Source organism: Caenorhabditis remanei, chromosome I (genome assembly GCF_010183535.1).
Source record: "Caenorhabditis remanei strain PX506 chromosome I, whole genome shotgun sequence".
Lineage (NCBI taxonomy): Eukaryota > Metazoa > Nematoda > Chromadorea > Rhabditida > Rhabditidae > Caenorhabditis > Caenorhabditis remanei.
The window spans coordinates 4,650,998-4,668,862 of NC_071328.1; the positions used below are offsets into that span (position 1 = coordinate 4,650,998).

Below are 17,865 nucleotides of genomic sequence, written 5' to 3' on the forward strand. Positions count from 1 at the left end.
TCAAAATAATAACAATAGAAACAATTGCGTATTAGTGATCTGGATGTAATTAAAACTGTAATTGAATAATATGAAGAACAGGGCTGAGCAAATTATTTGAATTCTTGTTTTGAATGTTTGATATCTTTCGTAAAAGTTGATCAATCTGTTCAAAACTTTCTCGGCTGCTTTTAATTACCAATGCTTACATTAGGTGACTCAATTCAGTGAACAAAGTTGTGCGGTCACGGTGAACTGAAAACGTGGTCAAATAATTTGCCCAGCCCTGATGAAGAAACCATATTACCTCTTCTCCGACGTCATGCTAGATATTCCAGACGACAAAAACAAACACAGTTTTCCCTTTTCCTACCAATCCACCTATCCATTCGAAGACAAAAGAAACCTGCAATCTTCTCTCGATTATGGCAGCAGACACATCTGATCATAGCCAAAATTTCCTTCGCAAAAACACGAACCGATTGATTTCTCGTTATCCTTTCTCTCATAGCTTCTTGTCTCCAGGAGAGATTTCAACTACTCCCTTTTCCTCCTTTCTCTTCTCTTCCAAATGATCAAAGTATTTCCTTCTTCTCTACTTCAACTTTTGGTATAATGTGTGATGGAGTCGAAACTGACGACTTCTTCTTCTCCATTCTTCCTGATATTTCTTATTCTTCTAATGATGCAAATTCCACGTGTTCAAGGACTACGACCACGTGGAATTGGACTGATTCGACTACCTTTTGGTGAGTCAATAACAATTTGATGATGATGGTCTTTGTGAATGTTTCCGTGTTTTTTGTTTACGTCATTTTGAGGACTCAATAGTACTGAAAAAGAATAAGAAGATCAAAAGTTTAAAAGGGGTGAACTGAGTCTGACCGTTCTGAAATCAAAATTTTTTTGTAAAAAAGTTTATGAGGGGCTGCTTTCAAGGTTTCTATAACCATACCAATGGAATTTTCATTTTTCAGAGTTATGGTCCCATGAAATTTAATAAGCAAAACAAACAAAATTATCTTCCGACCCAGCTCAATATTTTACAAAAAGTTTTATTTAATTCAGCCGTTTTAAGATTTTTTCCGCCTAGAAAAAATTAGCATGAAAAATTTGTTCACCTATTTGAATTTATTGAGGTTTTTGAAGTTTTTTGTAGCACAGCTATTAGCACGGTATGCTTCTTACAACCGCGCTCTACCGAAACTGAAAAAATTGTGTGCGAAATTGAGAGACTCTGAGAAAAAAGACATTTTTCAAGAAGAACGCAGTTGTAAGAACTGTGCCGAGCTAATATCAGATTTTTTCCAAAAAAAAACATAATTTAACTCAACAATAATCATTTTAGAAGCCTTTTACGACCAAATAAGGCCAATATGGTCTTCTAAGAAAGTGACATTTTATTCTGCCTTTCGCTTTCCACCTTCCGCCATTTCATAAACCGCATTCGGCCCAGTCGCTCCAAAATTTTAAGTAAGCTGCATTCACGTTTGTAGAAAAACACAAGAACGGCATGCCTTTATTATTTTTACAGAACCAGTAATGTGGGAGAACAGTTCGGAGTCAGTTAATGATGAAATTAGAGAAAAGTGTAAATCGCAGGAGGGCAACTGTATTAGAGGGGCACCTCAAATACAGTTTTTACGGTATCCTGTCCCCTCCAACCCCTCCCACCATTTGCAGGTGTATCTGATCATCGTTCTGGTCCATATCTCCCAAATCTCTACATCGCTGGAAACAAACTCTATCACAAAACGCAACCAGTTCCCGATGTTTCTCTTCCCGGTCAAGAGAAACATTTCTCTGGACACGCCCAATTAAATCCGTTCACTCATATGATGGCTGTCGGCACAAATAACGATTTCGGCGATTCATGGGGAGCCGGTTATGCTCTTCAGGGTGTCAATTTTCTGGGTACGTCTTTCTGGGTAGGAAAAAAGAACACAATCAAAAGTTTTTCAGATTTAAATCTAAAAAAAACTATCGTCAATATGCAAATATGCCACATTTATTTACTGATGGTCAGCATCAACCATTTCAGGTTTGTATTTTGGCTGGCGCGCCTGTGGGGTGTTTCTGCTCTATAAACTTTCATCATGTTTCCAGAACTCTTTTATCGTCGGTGCTGAAATCGACTCTTCCAAATTTACAAGTCACGCAGTGGCGTTAGATATCCCATTACCTGGAATCAATGAGGTAAGATTTTCTCATGTTCTTTCTATTAGCACAGCAAAATTCTTACAACCGCGCTCTACCGAAATTGTCGAAAATTGTGTGCGAAGATGAGAGACTCAGAGAAAAAGAGACATTTATCAAGGAGATTTCGGTGGAGCGCAGTTGTACGCACTGTGTCGAGCTAATACCTTCTCATAAAACTTTCCCCTGTTTCAGATGTTCGATTTCCAAGAAGAAACGCTGGAAAAGCACGACGAAGAGCTGACAGATATCTACCATACCCGAATGAACTTCCCAATTCCGACCACAAATCAAAGATTTCCGTTCAAAGCTCACTTTTTCGAGCGAATCAATGATATTGATCTCAATTTAGCTCATATTATTCCGAATCTTAACATTCATGGAATTGATCGCGATAAGGTGGGTTATATTTTGCAAACGCGCTCTATCGTACTGTCTTAGTGGCAAGGTGAAGCTAACCCAATCACAGGGTCATAGAAAGTCCATGCACTACGAAAAAGTTTGCGTGAAATTTGCGGGAAGTTCTAATTTTTGTGTGTTGAAAATTTGTTTTTTTTTTGAGCGGTTTTACCGGAAAAAAACGAGAAAAATAGGAGACAAGTCAGCTCCATTCGAAAAATTTAACTCCCTATCGTTCGACCACGTTATAAGCAACCGATTTGGCTGAGCGGCGACTCAATTGGCAACCTGCCAAGTCGTGTGAAAAGCGCTTCACTAGACTTCCGGTATGGACTAATAATGACCCTGTGAGCGAATAATAGACTCCGCATACTCCCTCGCTGCGGAGTCGCTACGCAGTGAGGCAAACACTCCGAGCTCTGTTGAACCGAGTTTATTTTAGGGCGAGCGGGCAAAAATTAAAAATTCGAACGATATTTGTTCTGTTTTCAGATCGTCGATCAACTTGTTCAAAACAAAGCGAATCCAACACTTGTCGGGTAAACGGACCATCATTCTTCTCTTTTTGGTTTTAATTTAAAATTTAATAATAATAATAATTGGTTTAATAATTGTCTTTTTTAATAAATTGAATCTTGGCATTGATAGCCAAAAACAGGCCCGCAAAACAATGGATATTTAAATTTAAAATTTGAGACGGCTGAAAAGTACTTTTTGTAAAAATCATTATTTCTGCTGCCTGCTCAAAATGCTGAAATGAAGTCGAATCAGGTGATCGACTCCCTGAAATCTTGGAATTCTTGTGCCAGTTGAGTCATCTTCTCAAAAAAGAGAAAACACCAAATTATTTTCAATTGATATGCAAAATATGGAGATTAGAATCTATTGTGTGTGAGAAGCGAAACCAGGTCGATGGAAAATTGTTATTTTTAATTCGATATTTTTGAGATGTGATTTTTCAGCATTCGTAATTCTTAATCATGCCTACTTGAGTCGGTAAGAGTTATCCTTCTGATTTTATTATTTCATATCAGACTAGACAACAAAAGACATTTTTAGCCGGAAAGCTGACGTTTTCTTGATTCCGATAGGGAAAATCAGTGGTTGAATGACCAAGGACTAAAATTTACCCAAACTTCGGATCTGACTTGCTCAAAACTATTATGGCCACTGCAAAAACTGTATATTGATTTGAAATCAAAAAAAGATCAGCTTTCCGGCGATATATAGCATGATACTGTGAAGAAAAATTTAACGAACAACATTGAATTTCAAGAAAAACTCGTATTTTAATCGATGTTTTCAACGTTTTGTTTCAGCCGATATTTTTTTGAAAATTCTTTGCCAAACTTTATTTTTTACAGTATCCTATGTGTAAGTCATTCCCTAGTCAGTTTTCCTAACTATCTACTAGAGTGTCGTCTTATGAGCATCCGGGGAGTGAGAAATTGAATTCATTTTGCTTTCTACCATTTAAGAAGGACACTTTTCTCGTAAGCCGGCACTCTTTGATTGATCGGGTCTCTCCATCTGATTTTCCGACTGATTTTGAAACAAATTTCAGAACTCTTACCTACTGTCCACTCAATTCCTACATGAGCGGTCAAACAGGCTGTAGTCTTTCCAAAAACCGAGTGCAAACAGTTCTCTTCTGAACTACTGATCTTTCCCCCCATTCTAATCCACTTCCTCTTTTCTGGTTCATGACTCATCATCATTCTCGAACGAAATCGAATCGAAAAATCTGGAAGTTTACGTTATAATTTTCTAAATGAAATAATATAAACTTCAGCATCAAATTACCAATTGATAGTATAAAGCGAGAGAGTGTGTCTGCGTATCCAATTGATAATAAACTAACAGATTTCATTTCATTCAACAATACACAATTCTCTTTTTCTCATTCACAAAGAAGAAAGAACAAGGTCAACAGTGTGTTTTCATTTTGTAGTACGTCTTCTTCTTCCTCTTTTTTTTTGACCATCTCGACTCCTTTTTCTTACTAATTTCAGATGCTTCGCTTCGTTGTTGTTTCACTTGTGTTAACGGTCTCTGCCACTCTTGCCATACAATGTCATACGGTATGTTTTAATAGGGTTCTTGAATAACTTTGTGAGTTTTCAGGGCCTGAAATTTATCAAGGGAACATCTGTTGGAACTGCTACTATCAATTGTGAAAATTCTGGAGCCTACTGTTATAATATGACGGCGTCGGCAGCATCGCTTCTGGAAGTGACGAAAGCGGGATGTAGTATGTGGAGATGTATGGTGAGTGTAGAAATATTTAAAATGATTGATGATATGGGTTTTGAGAGTATTTATGAGAGTATTTATCGGGGTTAGCTCGTTTTATTTAACCAGATGCTCAAACGATTGTCAAAGCAGAATGTAGTTTCCTTGGTTAGATGTTGAGTTTGAGAATCTGAGTCCTATATTGATTATAAATTACAAAAATTCTGTTTAAACCAAGAAATTTTCACATTTCACGCGTTCTAGATTCTTAATTTCAAAAAGATACGAAGCAGTATTTAAAATTTCATTATTTTGAACCGATATTAACCGATTCTAAGAAAAAATAACTTTGTTGAGCCCGAACTTTTCAGGGTGAGCCCATTCGAAATGATAAAGTTGCCCTATCAACGTCAACCAATAGAAATTATGATGATAGTCATTGGTGCTGTAATGCACTTTTTATTTTTACTTAAAATTGAAATATTCAATGTTTTCAAGAAGGTACCTTAAATCATACTCTCTGTTTTTTGACTGTGAGTTTGGGTTTAATAGCTTTCTGTCTATCTCATACTAAATAGTCTCTGTGATAAATTCGTTGTCGAATTTTGGCCTTGCTTACTTTAAGGGTAAAAATTGAGACCGTCTGAAACACAAAGAAACCCTGGAACATTCGTTTCTTCAACCCGTATTAAATAGACCGACCTCACACTGTTCAAAATATTTCTTGAAAATTCTGGGTTTGACCGTAATCAATCTCCTGAGCAGGGTTTGGGAAAATCATTTGAATTATTGTTTTGAATGTTTTATATCTTTGGTGAGTTTTGACCAATCCATCCAAAACTTTCTCGGCTGTTTTCAATTACCAATTCTTACATTGGGTGACCAAATTCAAGGAACAAGGTTGTGCGGTCACCGTGAACTGAAAACCTGGTCAAATAATTTGCCCAGCCCTGATCCTGAGCCACCTCTCACTTCTACATCAAATTTCCAGTTCGCCCAAAACAAATGCATCGGAACTACCTTCCAAAACATCCCAATTTCACTTTGCTGCTGCAACACTCCACTTTGTAATGCTGGAGGAGAAGGAGCTATTCAGTAAGATTTATTTTGTTCCAGTTATTTTCACAGCATCTGAAGTTTCAGATCCCAAAACTCTGGCGGGTGGAATGCTGAACCAGAGCATCAAGTTACTAATCTAAACAAAGAAGAAGCTCAGAGCCGATTCGATTCCGCTGAACTCGATGAGGATCATCCAGATGGTGGCTCTTCCTCGAGAGCCACTCGTTTCAGCAAGCCTGACACAACTGATCCAACTACTGATTCATCTGAAACTGGAGGTGAAACCGTCGGAAGAAAAGTGAATGAAACATCTGAATTAGGAGAGGAAGTTGATATTCCATTGATTTGAATTTAAAATTTCAAAATAATGATTTTATTGTTGAGAAATAAACGACAAACTACAAATATTGTTTTTAAGAAATTATTTACAGAAAACAATTATTCTTCACAAAAAATACATATGTTGTGAATTCAGAGGGTATTAAGTCACTAGGATTGCTTGTTTGAAAAACTTTGTTTAACCCGTTGTATGCAGACCAAGTTGATTTTTTATTGATTGTAATTTGGACGCAATTGCGCTCTCTCGAGTGTCAATAGAGCGCGATTGCCACGCTCCTAGCAAAAAAACTAGACTAAATGGCTTTAAAAACTCTATCCGCAAATATTCAACGGGCAAACGAGTTTATCAGTTTCTAGACCGACTGAAAACACGCAGAAGAAGATGTAAGAGACGATCATCAGGCAGCCGAATATCTGGAATCAGAATCATCAAAAGATGAACTCTTTCGTGAAAACTAACCTTATTCATCTTCCATCCAGATAAGAAAATCGCAAAGACTAATACGATGAGCATGATGAAGAGCATTCCGACGGAACAGAGAAGACCTTTAGAGCTGACAGAGATTGGGGAGAGAGGTTCGGATGGGTTCTTGATGTATTCCATCAGGAAGTAGAGAAGCCACGGGACTGGAAGACCGACGCAGACATCGAAGATGTTGGATCCGACTGAACTGGAGACTGCCATGTCGCCAAGTCCTTTTCGGGCAACGATTACGCTGGAAATGAGAGAAGTTAGTAATGTGAGCTACCGTAACCTTGGGATCTCAAAATGAAAGTGTCCAGTAGCGACTAGATTAGCAATAGTGGCTGTCATCTCGCAGTATTCCTATCCTTTAGTTATCTTTCAATACGTAACACAATGTATCCTTACAGTATCTCTGGGTTGGAATACAGCAATCGAATTTTGACCTACAACCATCCCAATGAATAGAATCCTACAGTAACCAAGAGCTTACAGTATTCCAGAATCCAAATCTTTACTCAATACAGCTCTACAACGGGTTTTTTCAAATAAGCTGAGTAGCGACTCTCTTTCACCTTTGCCGTGCTATAGACGATACGCAGTGAAATTTGTGATCCATGAAATAAGCCTTAAGGCTCGGTCATTATAGATCAGGTTACTCGTTCCACAGTAACCCAAACCACCATACCTACCTAGTAATCAAATCCGGGATACTCGTTCCAGCAGCCAAAATAGTTAAACCAATAATTTCCGTCGGAATCACAAACGTCTCTCCAATAGTGTTCGCCCACCAAACCATCAAGTACGAGAAGAAGGCAATCCACAAGATTGAGATGATGAATGTAGCAGGGTACCACTGGCGGTTGTGCTGAAACAGACTCAGATTGTTTCCTTCCACCCGTCATTCGTATTGGCTTACAGATCTGCGGACATCTGGAATGGTGACCCACATTGGGACGACGACGGGGGCCAGCAACACATAGGTCAATCGTTTCGTCCAGGTCTCTGGCCAAGTCATATCAAGTGGTTTTTCTTCTTCCTCTTCCAAAAGGGACTTCTGAATAAAAACAACAACTATTGTCTGCCGCGAGAAGATTGACACTTACAATCTCCTCAATCTGTGACGAACGTCGATCCGGAATACTTTGATTGACGTTGAGACGATGCATGTCATGAGACTCGACGTTCACATTACTTCGACTTCTCGAGCTGTCGTCTTCTTCTGAATCTGAAAACAGAGTACGTTGTCTTCTTGTTGATGACTTCCGATTTGGAGAGACAAGTGGCAAAACGCTTTGTTTTTGTTAGGTTTCACTTTTTCATTTTTTTCAGAAATGACGGATACGGAAGGTTGAGAGTGCTTTTTTAATGGGTGTATGGTTATAGGAGATTTTTGTGAATGGAAACTTTTGTAAGAGAAAGTTTGCCACTTGACGCGATGGTATCATGGATTTAAGTTGTGAATAATGGAAATTAAATCTAGGTTTGTAGAATTGCGTTTGAATCAGAACCGCCCGGATCAGATAACTCAAAACTGACAAATCAAAGTCTTTCTGATTCAGAATTAGTTTTAATTCGAACCAGTTCTATTTCCAACAGCACTTTTTCTAGAACTATTTCCGAGCAGAACTTATTTTCGCTTGGGGAAATGAATGGTCCAAATCTGTCACTATTTTTTTCTCTGAGTCTCTCAATTTCGAACACAATTTTCTGCGATTTCGGTAGAGCGCAGTTGTAAGAAGCCGGCCATGCTAATATGTTTTGGCATTGGTCAGGTTAACAGGAGACAGTCCCAGAGAGTGTCAGTTCTGAAACGGGTCACAGGTCTGGAAATTCCAGGTATTTTTTGCTCAAGAAGTTTGAAAATATTGAACTCGTTGAGAGACTCTAGATTTAAATAATTGGAGATCCGGACAGTTTTGCTTACAGACAGATTAAAAATCCGTGTCCTACTACGGGACGGGTGGCTATTCGTTTTCGTGCCGCGGGCCGAGCTAGAAGACTTCTTTGGCCATTTTCGCGTTTTTGGAATCATTTCCCGATCCGCGACACATTAACAATCTGTCATCCGGACCGTAGAAGGTCAGTGACATAGAACTCGCCAAGATCTAGATTTTCGTGTATTTTTCATATCATAAAACTCAGTCTGAAGCGAGTTACGCGCCGGCCCGGTTTGCAAGTATTCTTATTTTAACGTTCACCCATTTCAAAAAGTCTGTTTCGAGCTAGAATCTTCGGCTCTGTTTTGGAATCGGGTGCCGGCCATCAAAAATCGGGTGCCCAAAAAAAATCGGGTGCCGGTCAAAAAAATCGGGTGCCCAAAATATCGGGTGCCCAAAAATCGGGTGCCCAAAAATCGGGTGCCTAAAAATCGGGTGCCCAAAACATCGGGTGCCCAAAAATCGGGTGCCCAAAAAATCGGGTGCCCCGAAATCGGGTGCCCGACTTTTTTATCAAAGATTTTCTACTTTTTTGTTTTTTTTTTGTGTGTTTTTCATCGTTAATGTTTTTATATTGGAAATTATCATAGTAATCACTTTTTCAGTGCATTGTTTTTAACTCTTATCTTCCTTCCGGCTCGTTCGACTATGAAGAACGAAGATACTTATTTCTGGAGAAGAATTTTGCTTTCAAAATGTCTATTGCCATTCGCGAGAACTTCTACGAGGTAACATCTGCTTCTTTTCCCGTTCCAATTTTGTATTTTAGATTACAATTAATGACTATTACACCAAGCTGTTTGAGCATCATATTCCTTATCTGCTCGCAGAATATCTTGTTATCTCTGGTGACATCACTGTCAATGACGTCGTCGTTTCCGACCCGCCCACAGAAGAAGAAGAACAGTAAAAATCCGTTTGATGTTGACTTGTTATTCTGCTTTTTCTCAATAAACACGTATATTAATATAACTTCATCTCAGAGAACAAAAACCAAAAAAAAACAAAAAAGTAAAAAAGTCGGGCACCCGATTTCGGAGCACCCGATTTTTGGGCACCCGATGTTTTGGGCACCCGATTTTTGGGCACCCGATTTTTTGGGCACCCGATTTTTGGGCACCCGATATTTTGGGCACCCGATATTTTGGGCACCCGATTTTTTTGACCGGCACCCGATTTTTGATGGCCGGCACCCGATTCTAAAACAGAGCCGAATCTTCTTCCCAGATCCCAGGTCCCCAAAAACCTTTCCCCGACCCCACACTTCCATCCAATCCACTTTCTATAGTTCTTTTCTCTCCTCTCCATCCATTTCTCAAAACAATAAAAACCAATATAGCCACACACCACTTGAGTAAACTTTCAAGGGGTAGTTCGTTGAGCACCTAACTGCTCAAAAATCGCTCTCGTATAATATTCATCCACTCCCCCCAAATTACCTTCTGGAAGTTGTTCCAACGTATGATTCATCAATTGCATTATTCCATTACGGAACATTGTTCCAGAATGAAGAATCGGTACGGATTGACGACGTGCAGATGAGCGACGACGGAGATCATTCCCTTCAAGTGCGGCCTGGAATTTTCATTTTCAAATTAAAAAAAAGTTTTTTAGTAAAGTTATCTCCCCGATCTCTCTCTCTCTCTAATTGCTTTCCAGAATGACTTCTTTTCTTTCATTGCTCATTAAAACTAACCACATCATTATTATTATTGTTGTGTGCAACGTCAGCTGCCAGTTTTTGTGTCTCATGAGCCGACGCCTCTTCTGAATCGGAGCCTCCTTTGACGATCGCTTCGAGTTGAACATTGAATTTCATTATAGTGCAGTAAAGGATGTAGATAGTGAACATGGCAAATGCTTCAGGGAATGTGATCTGGAATTTGGAGAGGGTTAGGGTATTCTGATTTTTGGAAGCAATGGTTCATTCTGTGAGGTAATGAGACGCAGATAACGAGACTGTCTAGCTGTCTGGGTCTCTCTAGCAAGAGCGTGTGAGGTGGAGAGCCACAGACAATGAGACTCTCTCGTTGTCTCCCTCACAACCTAATTATCAATAGAGCGCGTTTACTTCCACTTACCATTTCATCCATGAAGAAGAACACCAACATTGCCAGAGCCAGCATATAAATGGAAACATCTCTGAACAAAGGCCACCATGTCAAGTCAAGTATAGTTTTAGAGAAGAGTGTACAGAAAGCAAGGACGCAGAGAATGTTGAATGTGGCGGATCCTGAATTCTTTGATTTTTCAAAATCTAGACCTTCCTCTTCTAAACTCACCAACAATCGTTCCAATTCCAACATTATTTTGAGCGATGAACACTCCGATAACCGACGTGAAGAATTCTGGAGCCGAGCCTCCGGCGGCCATGAATGTGGCACCTGCCACGTCATCAGATAACTGGAGCTTTTCAGTGAGTACATCGAGAGATGGGACGAAGAATTCATCGCAGACGATCGCAAGGGAAACGAACATGTAGATGAGACCGCACATGTGGAGAACGACTGAAATTTGGAAAGTAGATCAAAAGTTTGAAAGCGTGTAACATGGGACCGCCCATGAAACAGTTACGCCTTCTCAGGGTTCGCTATGACAATTTCTCAGAATTTGGTCTGTCTGTTCCCCGGTGTGTCCAGATGTCTCTTTTTTAACAACTTACCAAAACCATTCTGCCTCTGTTTCAATGAAAATGGATCCGGTGGAAACTGTCCATCGTCGTTAACTTCTGGAGCAGGTGGAGCAAGAGATCTGGAATAATATTATGTTTTTCTCGTGAAAACAGGAACCCCTTCATATTCAGAATCCTTGGTCTCTACTTTTCAAAAATTCACACAAAAAGAGGCTTAAACTACTTCCGGTTTTTCGTCTTGGTGGAAAGGGTTTTAAAGAAAAGTAGTTGAGGGAAAGAAGTTCCGAAGAAATAAGTGGTGGGAAGTGAAAGGTTAATGTGTGCGGAGTTTGAACTTTTGCCTTGGTTACAGTGGTTTCTGGAGGCGTTGGATTTGAGTAGATTACGTTTTTTAAAGTTATGACTGGGATTTACGACAAATTGCGGACTTTTAGTAAAGGGTGGAGTTTGGCAATGGTAGTCAGATTACAGTTGATATTACGACAAATTACGTACTTTCGATTCTATCTGGGATGTTTGCGGACTGAATGTTACGGTAGCTGTCCACGTATCAGATCGCGCACTTTTATGCTTTTACATACATCAAACATTACGACAATTTGCGTACCATAAGTTACGGTAACTTTCCCTACATCAGATCTTACGACGAATTGCGTACAATCCCTCTCATACATCAGATTCTACGAGATTTTGCGTATGAATGCGTAAGTTACCTTATTCACTATTTACACCAGGTCCTACGACAAATCACGTACTTTCCATTCTATCTGATGATTGCGGACTAAATATTACGGTAGCTGTTCACGCATCAGAACACAAATCGCGTACTTCTTTGCTTTTACATCAATTTTTACGGCAATTTGCGTACCATATGTTACGGTAACTTTCTCTACATCAGATTTTACGACTAACTGCGTACAGTCCCTCTCCGGAAATTGTACATACATCAGAATCTACGACAAATCACGTACTTTCACCCCAAATCTCACCTGTTACAAGTTGGCATGAACGCCTTCCAAAACGGTTGTGACACATTCGCTGGTGTGCCTGACATCATCCCCGGCTCCCCATCAATACTCCTCCGTTCCCTCATCAAATGAGCCGCTCCCATGACGGCGACAAGAGCCACCGGGAGCAGAATGAGTCGACGAACGACACGTGCTTTGGTACGACTTCGGACGGTTGAACCGACGCGCATCTGGAAACGAAAAAATGGGTTAGGAATGAAGGTTTTTGGAACATGGGAAACGGAGAATGAAGACACAGAAAAAACAACAAGAAAAATGACAATGGAACACATTGAAAGCTGGAAGAAAGCGATGAAAAATTCAGTATTTTTGGGGGCGAAAACTTTTTTTCAAACGAGGAGAACACTTGTTTTTTGAATGGACCCGACGATTTTAGATTCCAAAAAGATTCAAAAATTCACACGAAAACGTCTTCTTGTTGACAACCGGATTGATAATATTCATGTTTTATTGATACTCGAGAAAAAAGATGATTCATTTGGGAAAAAAAGAGAGAAAAAACGAATTTAAGGATTCAGAAATGAGAGAGAGAAAAAGAGATCAAAACTTTCATCTTCTGATTAGTAACAGATTAAAAAATGAGAGAAAAATATTTGGAGAAAAACTAGAACACATCCGTTTTAGTAGGGGGTGGGGGGTCTGATGCTAGAGGAAAGGTCTGGCGCGCCTGAGACGCGTTTTCTAGTTTTTTTCAATGCTCACAGTTAGATAGAGAAAAACTCATGCCAGAATCTTAAGATTCCCAAAAGTTCTGATTTCAGACGCGCCTACGGAACCCTTGTAGTTTTTGATTATTAAAATCGCGATTTGATTGATATGAAACGCGCTAAAGGCACGCCAGAATTTAAAGATTCTCAAAATTGCTTAGTTCAGACGCGTCAGCGGAACCCCACTCTCTTTTTTTGTAGTTTTTGTTGATCGATTTGATTGATAAGAAACGCGCCACAGGTACGCCAGATCTTCAATATTCCCAAAATTTTTGATTTCAGACGCGCCAGCGGAACCCCAGACACTCTTTTTGTAGCTTTTTGATGATCGATTTGATTGATAAGAAACGCGCCAAAGGCACACCAGGTTTTCAGAAACTTAAAGTTTTTGTGGCTAACACTAACCGATCATAGATCATAAAACAGGAAAAAATAAGAAAAAATAACAGCATATATCTCAAAAAATAAATCTTTTTTTCTCCAAATCGAGATGAAAAATTTCGAGGAAAAGGGGGGAAAATCTTCTTGGATGATCGTCTGCTTTTTTCGTTTTTAGAACAAAAAATGATGTGAGAAGATGATATGGATAATCTATAATCTTCCCGCTTCTTTTTTAGTTGGAACAGACGAATAATAGAGTGGGCTTTTTGACTCCCGGACACTTTCATGAATGAAAAAAAGAGGAAAGAGAAAAATGGAAGTGTGAAAAAAAAAGAAAATTGTGGTGAGCTCCATGGGGTGGCGACGAAAATTGCTCAGCGTTTAATGGGAGTTCCGCCCGGGGAGCTTTTTAGATTTTGAAAAAAATGGGACAAAAAAGCTTTTCTTCGAAAAAAGAAGAAGAAAAAAGAGAATAGAAATCTGTGGGAGCCCAGAAGGACAAATAAAGAAGGAATGCACTCGTAAGCTGATACTTGAGACTGGATTATGACGTGCCACGCTTCTTCTGGGGGACATACAGATTCTTCTTCTTCTGAAGGCGTAACTGAAGATGGAGACTCTTGGGTAAACAAGAATATGATGGGGGTGCAGCAGATTTTCTGAGAAGGATTATGAGGGAAGACCGTAAAGGATTTAGGAGAGGAAGGGCTTACGAGTAGAGTTTTTATTCTCGTTCGGAGAGTCTTTTTGGAGCAATAACAAAGATCTGGAGAGAGAAGTCATAAAAGTTTTTATTATTTGATGAGCAATGGAAGATTAGGGTGAAATGGAAGAAATTGAATGAGTGCAAGTGGATCAGAGAGTTTTTGGCAGGGGTTGGGCAACTCTCTGATTTTTCGTCTCTTTTAGGGAGCTTTCTCACCATGTTTTGAGCAATTTCGTCCTATTTCTCCAAAGGTTGGCAAAACGCGAAATACTAGTTTTTTTCTTTGGTTTTTTGCAGTGGTACGCAAGCTATTGTGCATTTTGCAGAGCTTTTATTGGACACAATTGCTCTAGATTTGTTCTTTGTTCAACATTGCAATGAAGATATCACAGAACCCACTAACTCCTTTAAAACTCACGGTTCTGACAGAGATGAAGCCTTGAAAATAGCGCTCGAAATGGGGCGTCTTGGAATACAGTTCGTTTTTGTCAGAAAATACTCAAACTTTCACAGATATAGCTGGGAACGAGATTTCCAAAGTTTCAAGAATATCGGTTCAATTTTAACCTTTCTACGCGCGGGACGTCCCAAATCATTTCATTTTGAGCCCTTCTTGAAAACTTCCTATCTCATAACTTTTTAATAACCGTGGGTGGTCATACTAATTAAAAAATGAGTGCTTCCTAATGACGCGCACTGTGATTTTCAATAAATTATCTTAGATGAGAAGAGTCTCGATGCTCTTGGTAACCTAATTTTTCCAGTTGTTTCCCCAATAAGAACCTTCTAAACAATGACTATTGAATATGCTTCGATGACATTTTCCTTCAAAAACTGAACTGTTAATTCTAATAAAAACATACATGTCAACCGGGGCGAAACGCTATATTATGAGATGAAAAACATACTGAAATTTAGCGAGTTTTATGTTCCTGATCTGATACGGTCTGGATGGCTGTTTGTTAATGTGTCGCGGGCCGGGATAGAATGATTTTTTTGGTCAATTTCTGGGTATGTGGTGCTTTTTCCCGACCGCGGCTTATGAACGACTTGCCATTCGGTCTGTAGTAGGTCACAGACATAGAACTTGCCGAGATCTACATTTTCCTTTATTTTTCAGCTCATAATGTTGAGTTTTAAGCGAGTTACGCGTCGGCCCGGTTTGCGAGTATGATTAAAAGTGAACAGAAATTCCTCAATCTGTTTCGACTATTCAAAAACATCCCCCTTCTTCTGACTGGAACATTATTCAAAATAACGTGGAAGCCCGTTCGTAGATATCAGAACCATGTATTCTTCATCACTAACCATCGGGATGCACTGAAATCCCCTCTCTCTCTCATCAAAAGACGTAAATGGATTAATTTGTTTCACACATGTATTTTCAGTGACGGAGAACATACGAAGATAGAGATTAGTTCATCAGATTAATCTGGAAATGTCGGTGCAATGGATCAAAGTTTCCGGTTGAAGATCAAAGAGAATGAGAAAAATTGAAGAAAAAATAGGAGCAGTGAGGGCAGTGAAGTTGGGAAAGTGTCCACGGATATCGAATTTTGTTTTTCGAGATTTTTTTTTACTTTTTGGAAGTTTTTTTGTTGGGCGAAAGTTGTGAGGGTTCCGAATTCAAGATCAAAAACTTTGGATTCGGGATTCAGAATTTCTAAATTCAGGATTCAAAATCTTGAATCCTCAAGTTGAAATATCTAAATTTCAGAATTCTAACCAAATATATAGGAAACGCGTCTAAGGCACGCCAGTTTCTAGATTCTGGGATTCTGGGTTCAGAAATCATAATTCAGGATCCTAGTTCCCGGATTTAATATTCAAGATTTAAGATTCAGAATTTCATAATTCAAGATTAAGGATTCAGAATTCAAAATCTTGAATTCTCGAGTTTTTCCAAATTTCGGAATTCAGACAAAAAAAGAAAAAGCGTCTAAGGCACGCCAGACTTTTTTCAACTCGAATCTGTCATATTTTTTAAGTCTGGCGTGTCGCAGGCGCTTTTCATTCACATTTTTATGGAAGCTAAGGTGTAGTAGAGCTTAGGATTAGGGTTCTAAATCCTGGATTGAGAATTCTGGGTTCAGGATTCAGAATTCATGATTCTCAACTCTGGATTCTAGATTCTGAATTCGGGTTTCAGGATTTCAGTTCCTGTCTTCAATCTTTTGATTTCATTTTCCAAGAGATGTCTGATCATTGCTCATCCCCCCATCAGATCCCACGCGTTTCCCACGATTCTTTTCGAACGACAATCAGTTTAGCAGAGACAACACAAATGTGGTTTGGAAGGTGAAAAGAAGGAAACAAAACAGAAACAAGGATTAGAAAAAGAAAGGAGCGACAGAAAAAGTATGGATGAAGAAAAGAGCACAAACTTCTTCTTTTTGCCTTTTTCAAGTCGACGACTACTCGAGCGGAACATTCACAAAAAGACAGAAAAACGTAGGGAGAGCACCTCGAAAACGCAGAGTGGGCGGAGCCTAAGGTGGCACAAAGCCTTCTCTCAGGTAATCGTTTTGGTTGGGCCGTGGAGGTACGTCAACAATACTCGAAAAAAGAGAAAAAGTTTTTTGGATGAGGGGACCCTCCAGAAACTCCAGGCACAAATTGATTATGCGTGGTGAGCAGGACGACGAGCAGAACCTGAAAGAATTATGATGTTAGTAGGGAGAGAGGAGATGGAAAGGTGGGTTGAATTGAGAGAAAAAGGAATCAAAGAAATAAGAAAAAGGAAGTGAAATATTGGGTTTGTCTGTGTCATTAGTACAAGGATGACTTGAGATTAAAATGTCAGGAGTGGGAGGAAAATGTCTGTAGGGTTTTCAGAGATCGGTTGCTGTAGTTTGGAGTGTTGGTCACCTGCTGGGTGATAATGATAATCAAATCCTCAACTGAAACTTCTGATGATATCGTTGCTAATTTCATTTTGATCTCCGTTCTACTTGTAGACCATTCATTTTATTATGAAGCTGATTATCACTAGTGAAGGCCTCCAGGTGACCGAGGAGTTATATGACGTGTCCTATATCTTTGGAAAGCTGAGAAAACGCTGATTCCAAATATATATTCAGTTTTTGCCCTCGAGGTCTGATATTCGAGAAAAACGAGGTCAAAGTTTGGGCCGCTGACAGACGTCTAAAATATCGGCAGCGTGGTGTGGGTGGTATACCACGACTTGTCTGCGGTCCAAACATTGACCTCGTTTTTCTCGAATACCAGGCCTCAAGGGCAAAAATTGAATATATATATTTGGAATCAGCGTTTTCTTAGCTTTCCAATTATTTTGGAGGACTTCCCTAGTTAACTTGAAGAAATACTTTTGAGGATTTCTACAACATTCTTGTGATATTCTTGTGTACAAGTCATCGTGACTCCAAAATCGTATTTTGTGCAAAGATGACTGTTGATTGTCATGGCTATCAAGATTGCTTGTTTTTGCCCCAAACGTATGATCTACCTGGCCAATTCAGCTATCATGGAAATAAACTAAGAGATAAAAAGAAGTCTGCCTCCGGGAATTTCAAATTTTTAAATTTCTACTTCAGAAAAGATAAACAAAATGCTAATCGAGAACCCAGATTTGGTTCAAAAACTTCAGCGGTAGTTGTCTTCATGACTGCCCATTCACTCTTTTTTTAAACTAAGTATCAAGATTACGGTTAAAAAAAAGAGATTTTCAACCGTCGCGATATGAATCCGTAGACGGAATGATAGACATAAGATCTTCCTACTTTTAAGAACTCACAGTTTTTTATTAATTGTTAATTAGTTGCCCGTCATCAGAATGTAAACACT

General features: G+C 39.2%; 3 protein-coding genes across 3 annotated transcripts; 2 read left to right on the plus strand and 1 right to left on the minus strand.

The window, feature by feature from the left end:
- Positions 1–601: 601 nt before the first annotated feature.
- On the plus strand, positions 602–3,117 carry GCK72_000754 (uncharacterized protein; the record flags this gene model as incomplete). Its single annotated transcript, XM_053722663.1, has 5 exons — positions 602–728; positions 1,663–1,907; positions 2,086–2,175; positions 2,371–2,574; positions 3,067–3,117. 5 exons carry the CDS (start codon positions 602–604, stop codon positions 3,115–3,117), a joined length of 717 nt encoding a protein of 238 aa, XP_053591308.1.
- Positions 3,118–4,586: 1,469 nt separating this feature from the next.
- On the plus strand, positions 4,587–6,214 carry GCK72_000755 (uncharacterized protein; the record flags this gene model as incomplete). The annotated part of the gene is made up of 4 exons (XM_003109148.2): positions 4,587–4,655; positions 4,699–4,842; positions 5,798–5,901; positions 5,950–6,214. The coding sequence occupies 4 exons, from the start codon at positions 4,587–4,589 to the stop codon at positions 6,212–6,214; spliced, it is 582 nt and encodes a 193-aa protein (XP_003109196.2).
- A 302-nt stretch (positions 6,215–6,516) lies between these two features.
- On the minus strand, positions 6,517–12,437 carry GCK72_000756 (uncharacterized protein; the record flags this gene model as incomplete). The annotated part of the gene is made up of 11 exons (XM_003109348.2): positions 6,517–6,618; positions 6,665–6,920; positions 7,360–7,535; positions 7,587–7,724; positions 7,774–7,895; positions 10,047–10,182; positions 10,304–10,483; positions 10,689–10,840; positions 10,890–11,114; positions 11,270–11,358; positions 12,229–12,437. 11 exons carry the CDS (start codon positions 12,435–12,437, stop codon positions 6,517–6,519), a joined length of 1,785 nt encoding a protein of 594 aa, XP_003109396.2.
- Positions 12,438–17,865: the final 5,428 nt, after the last annotated feature.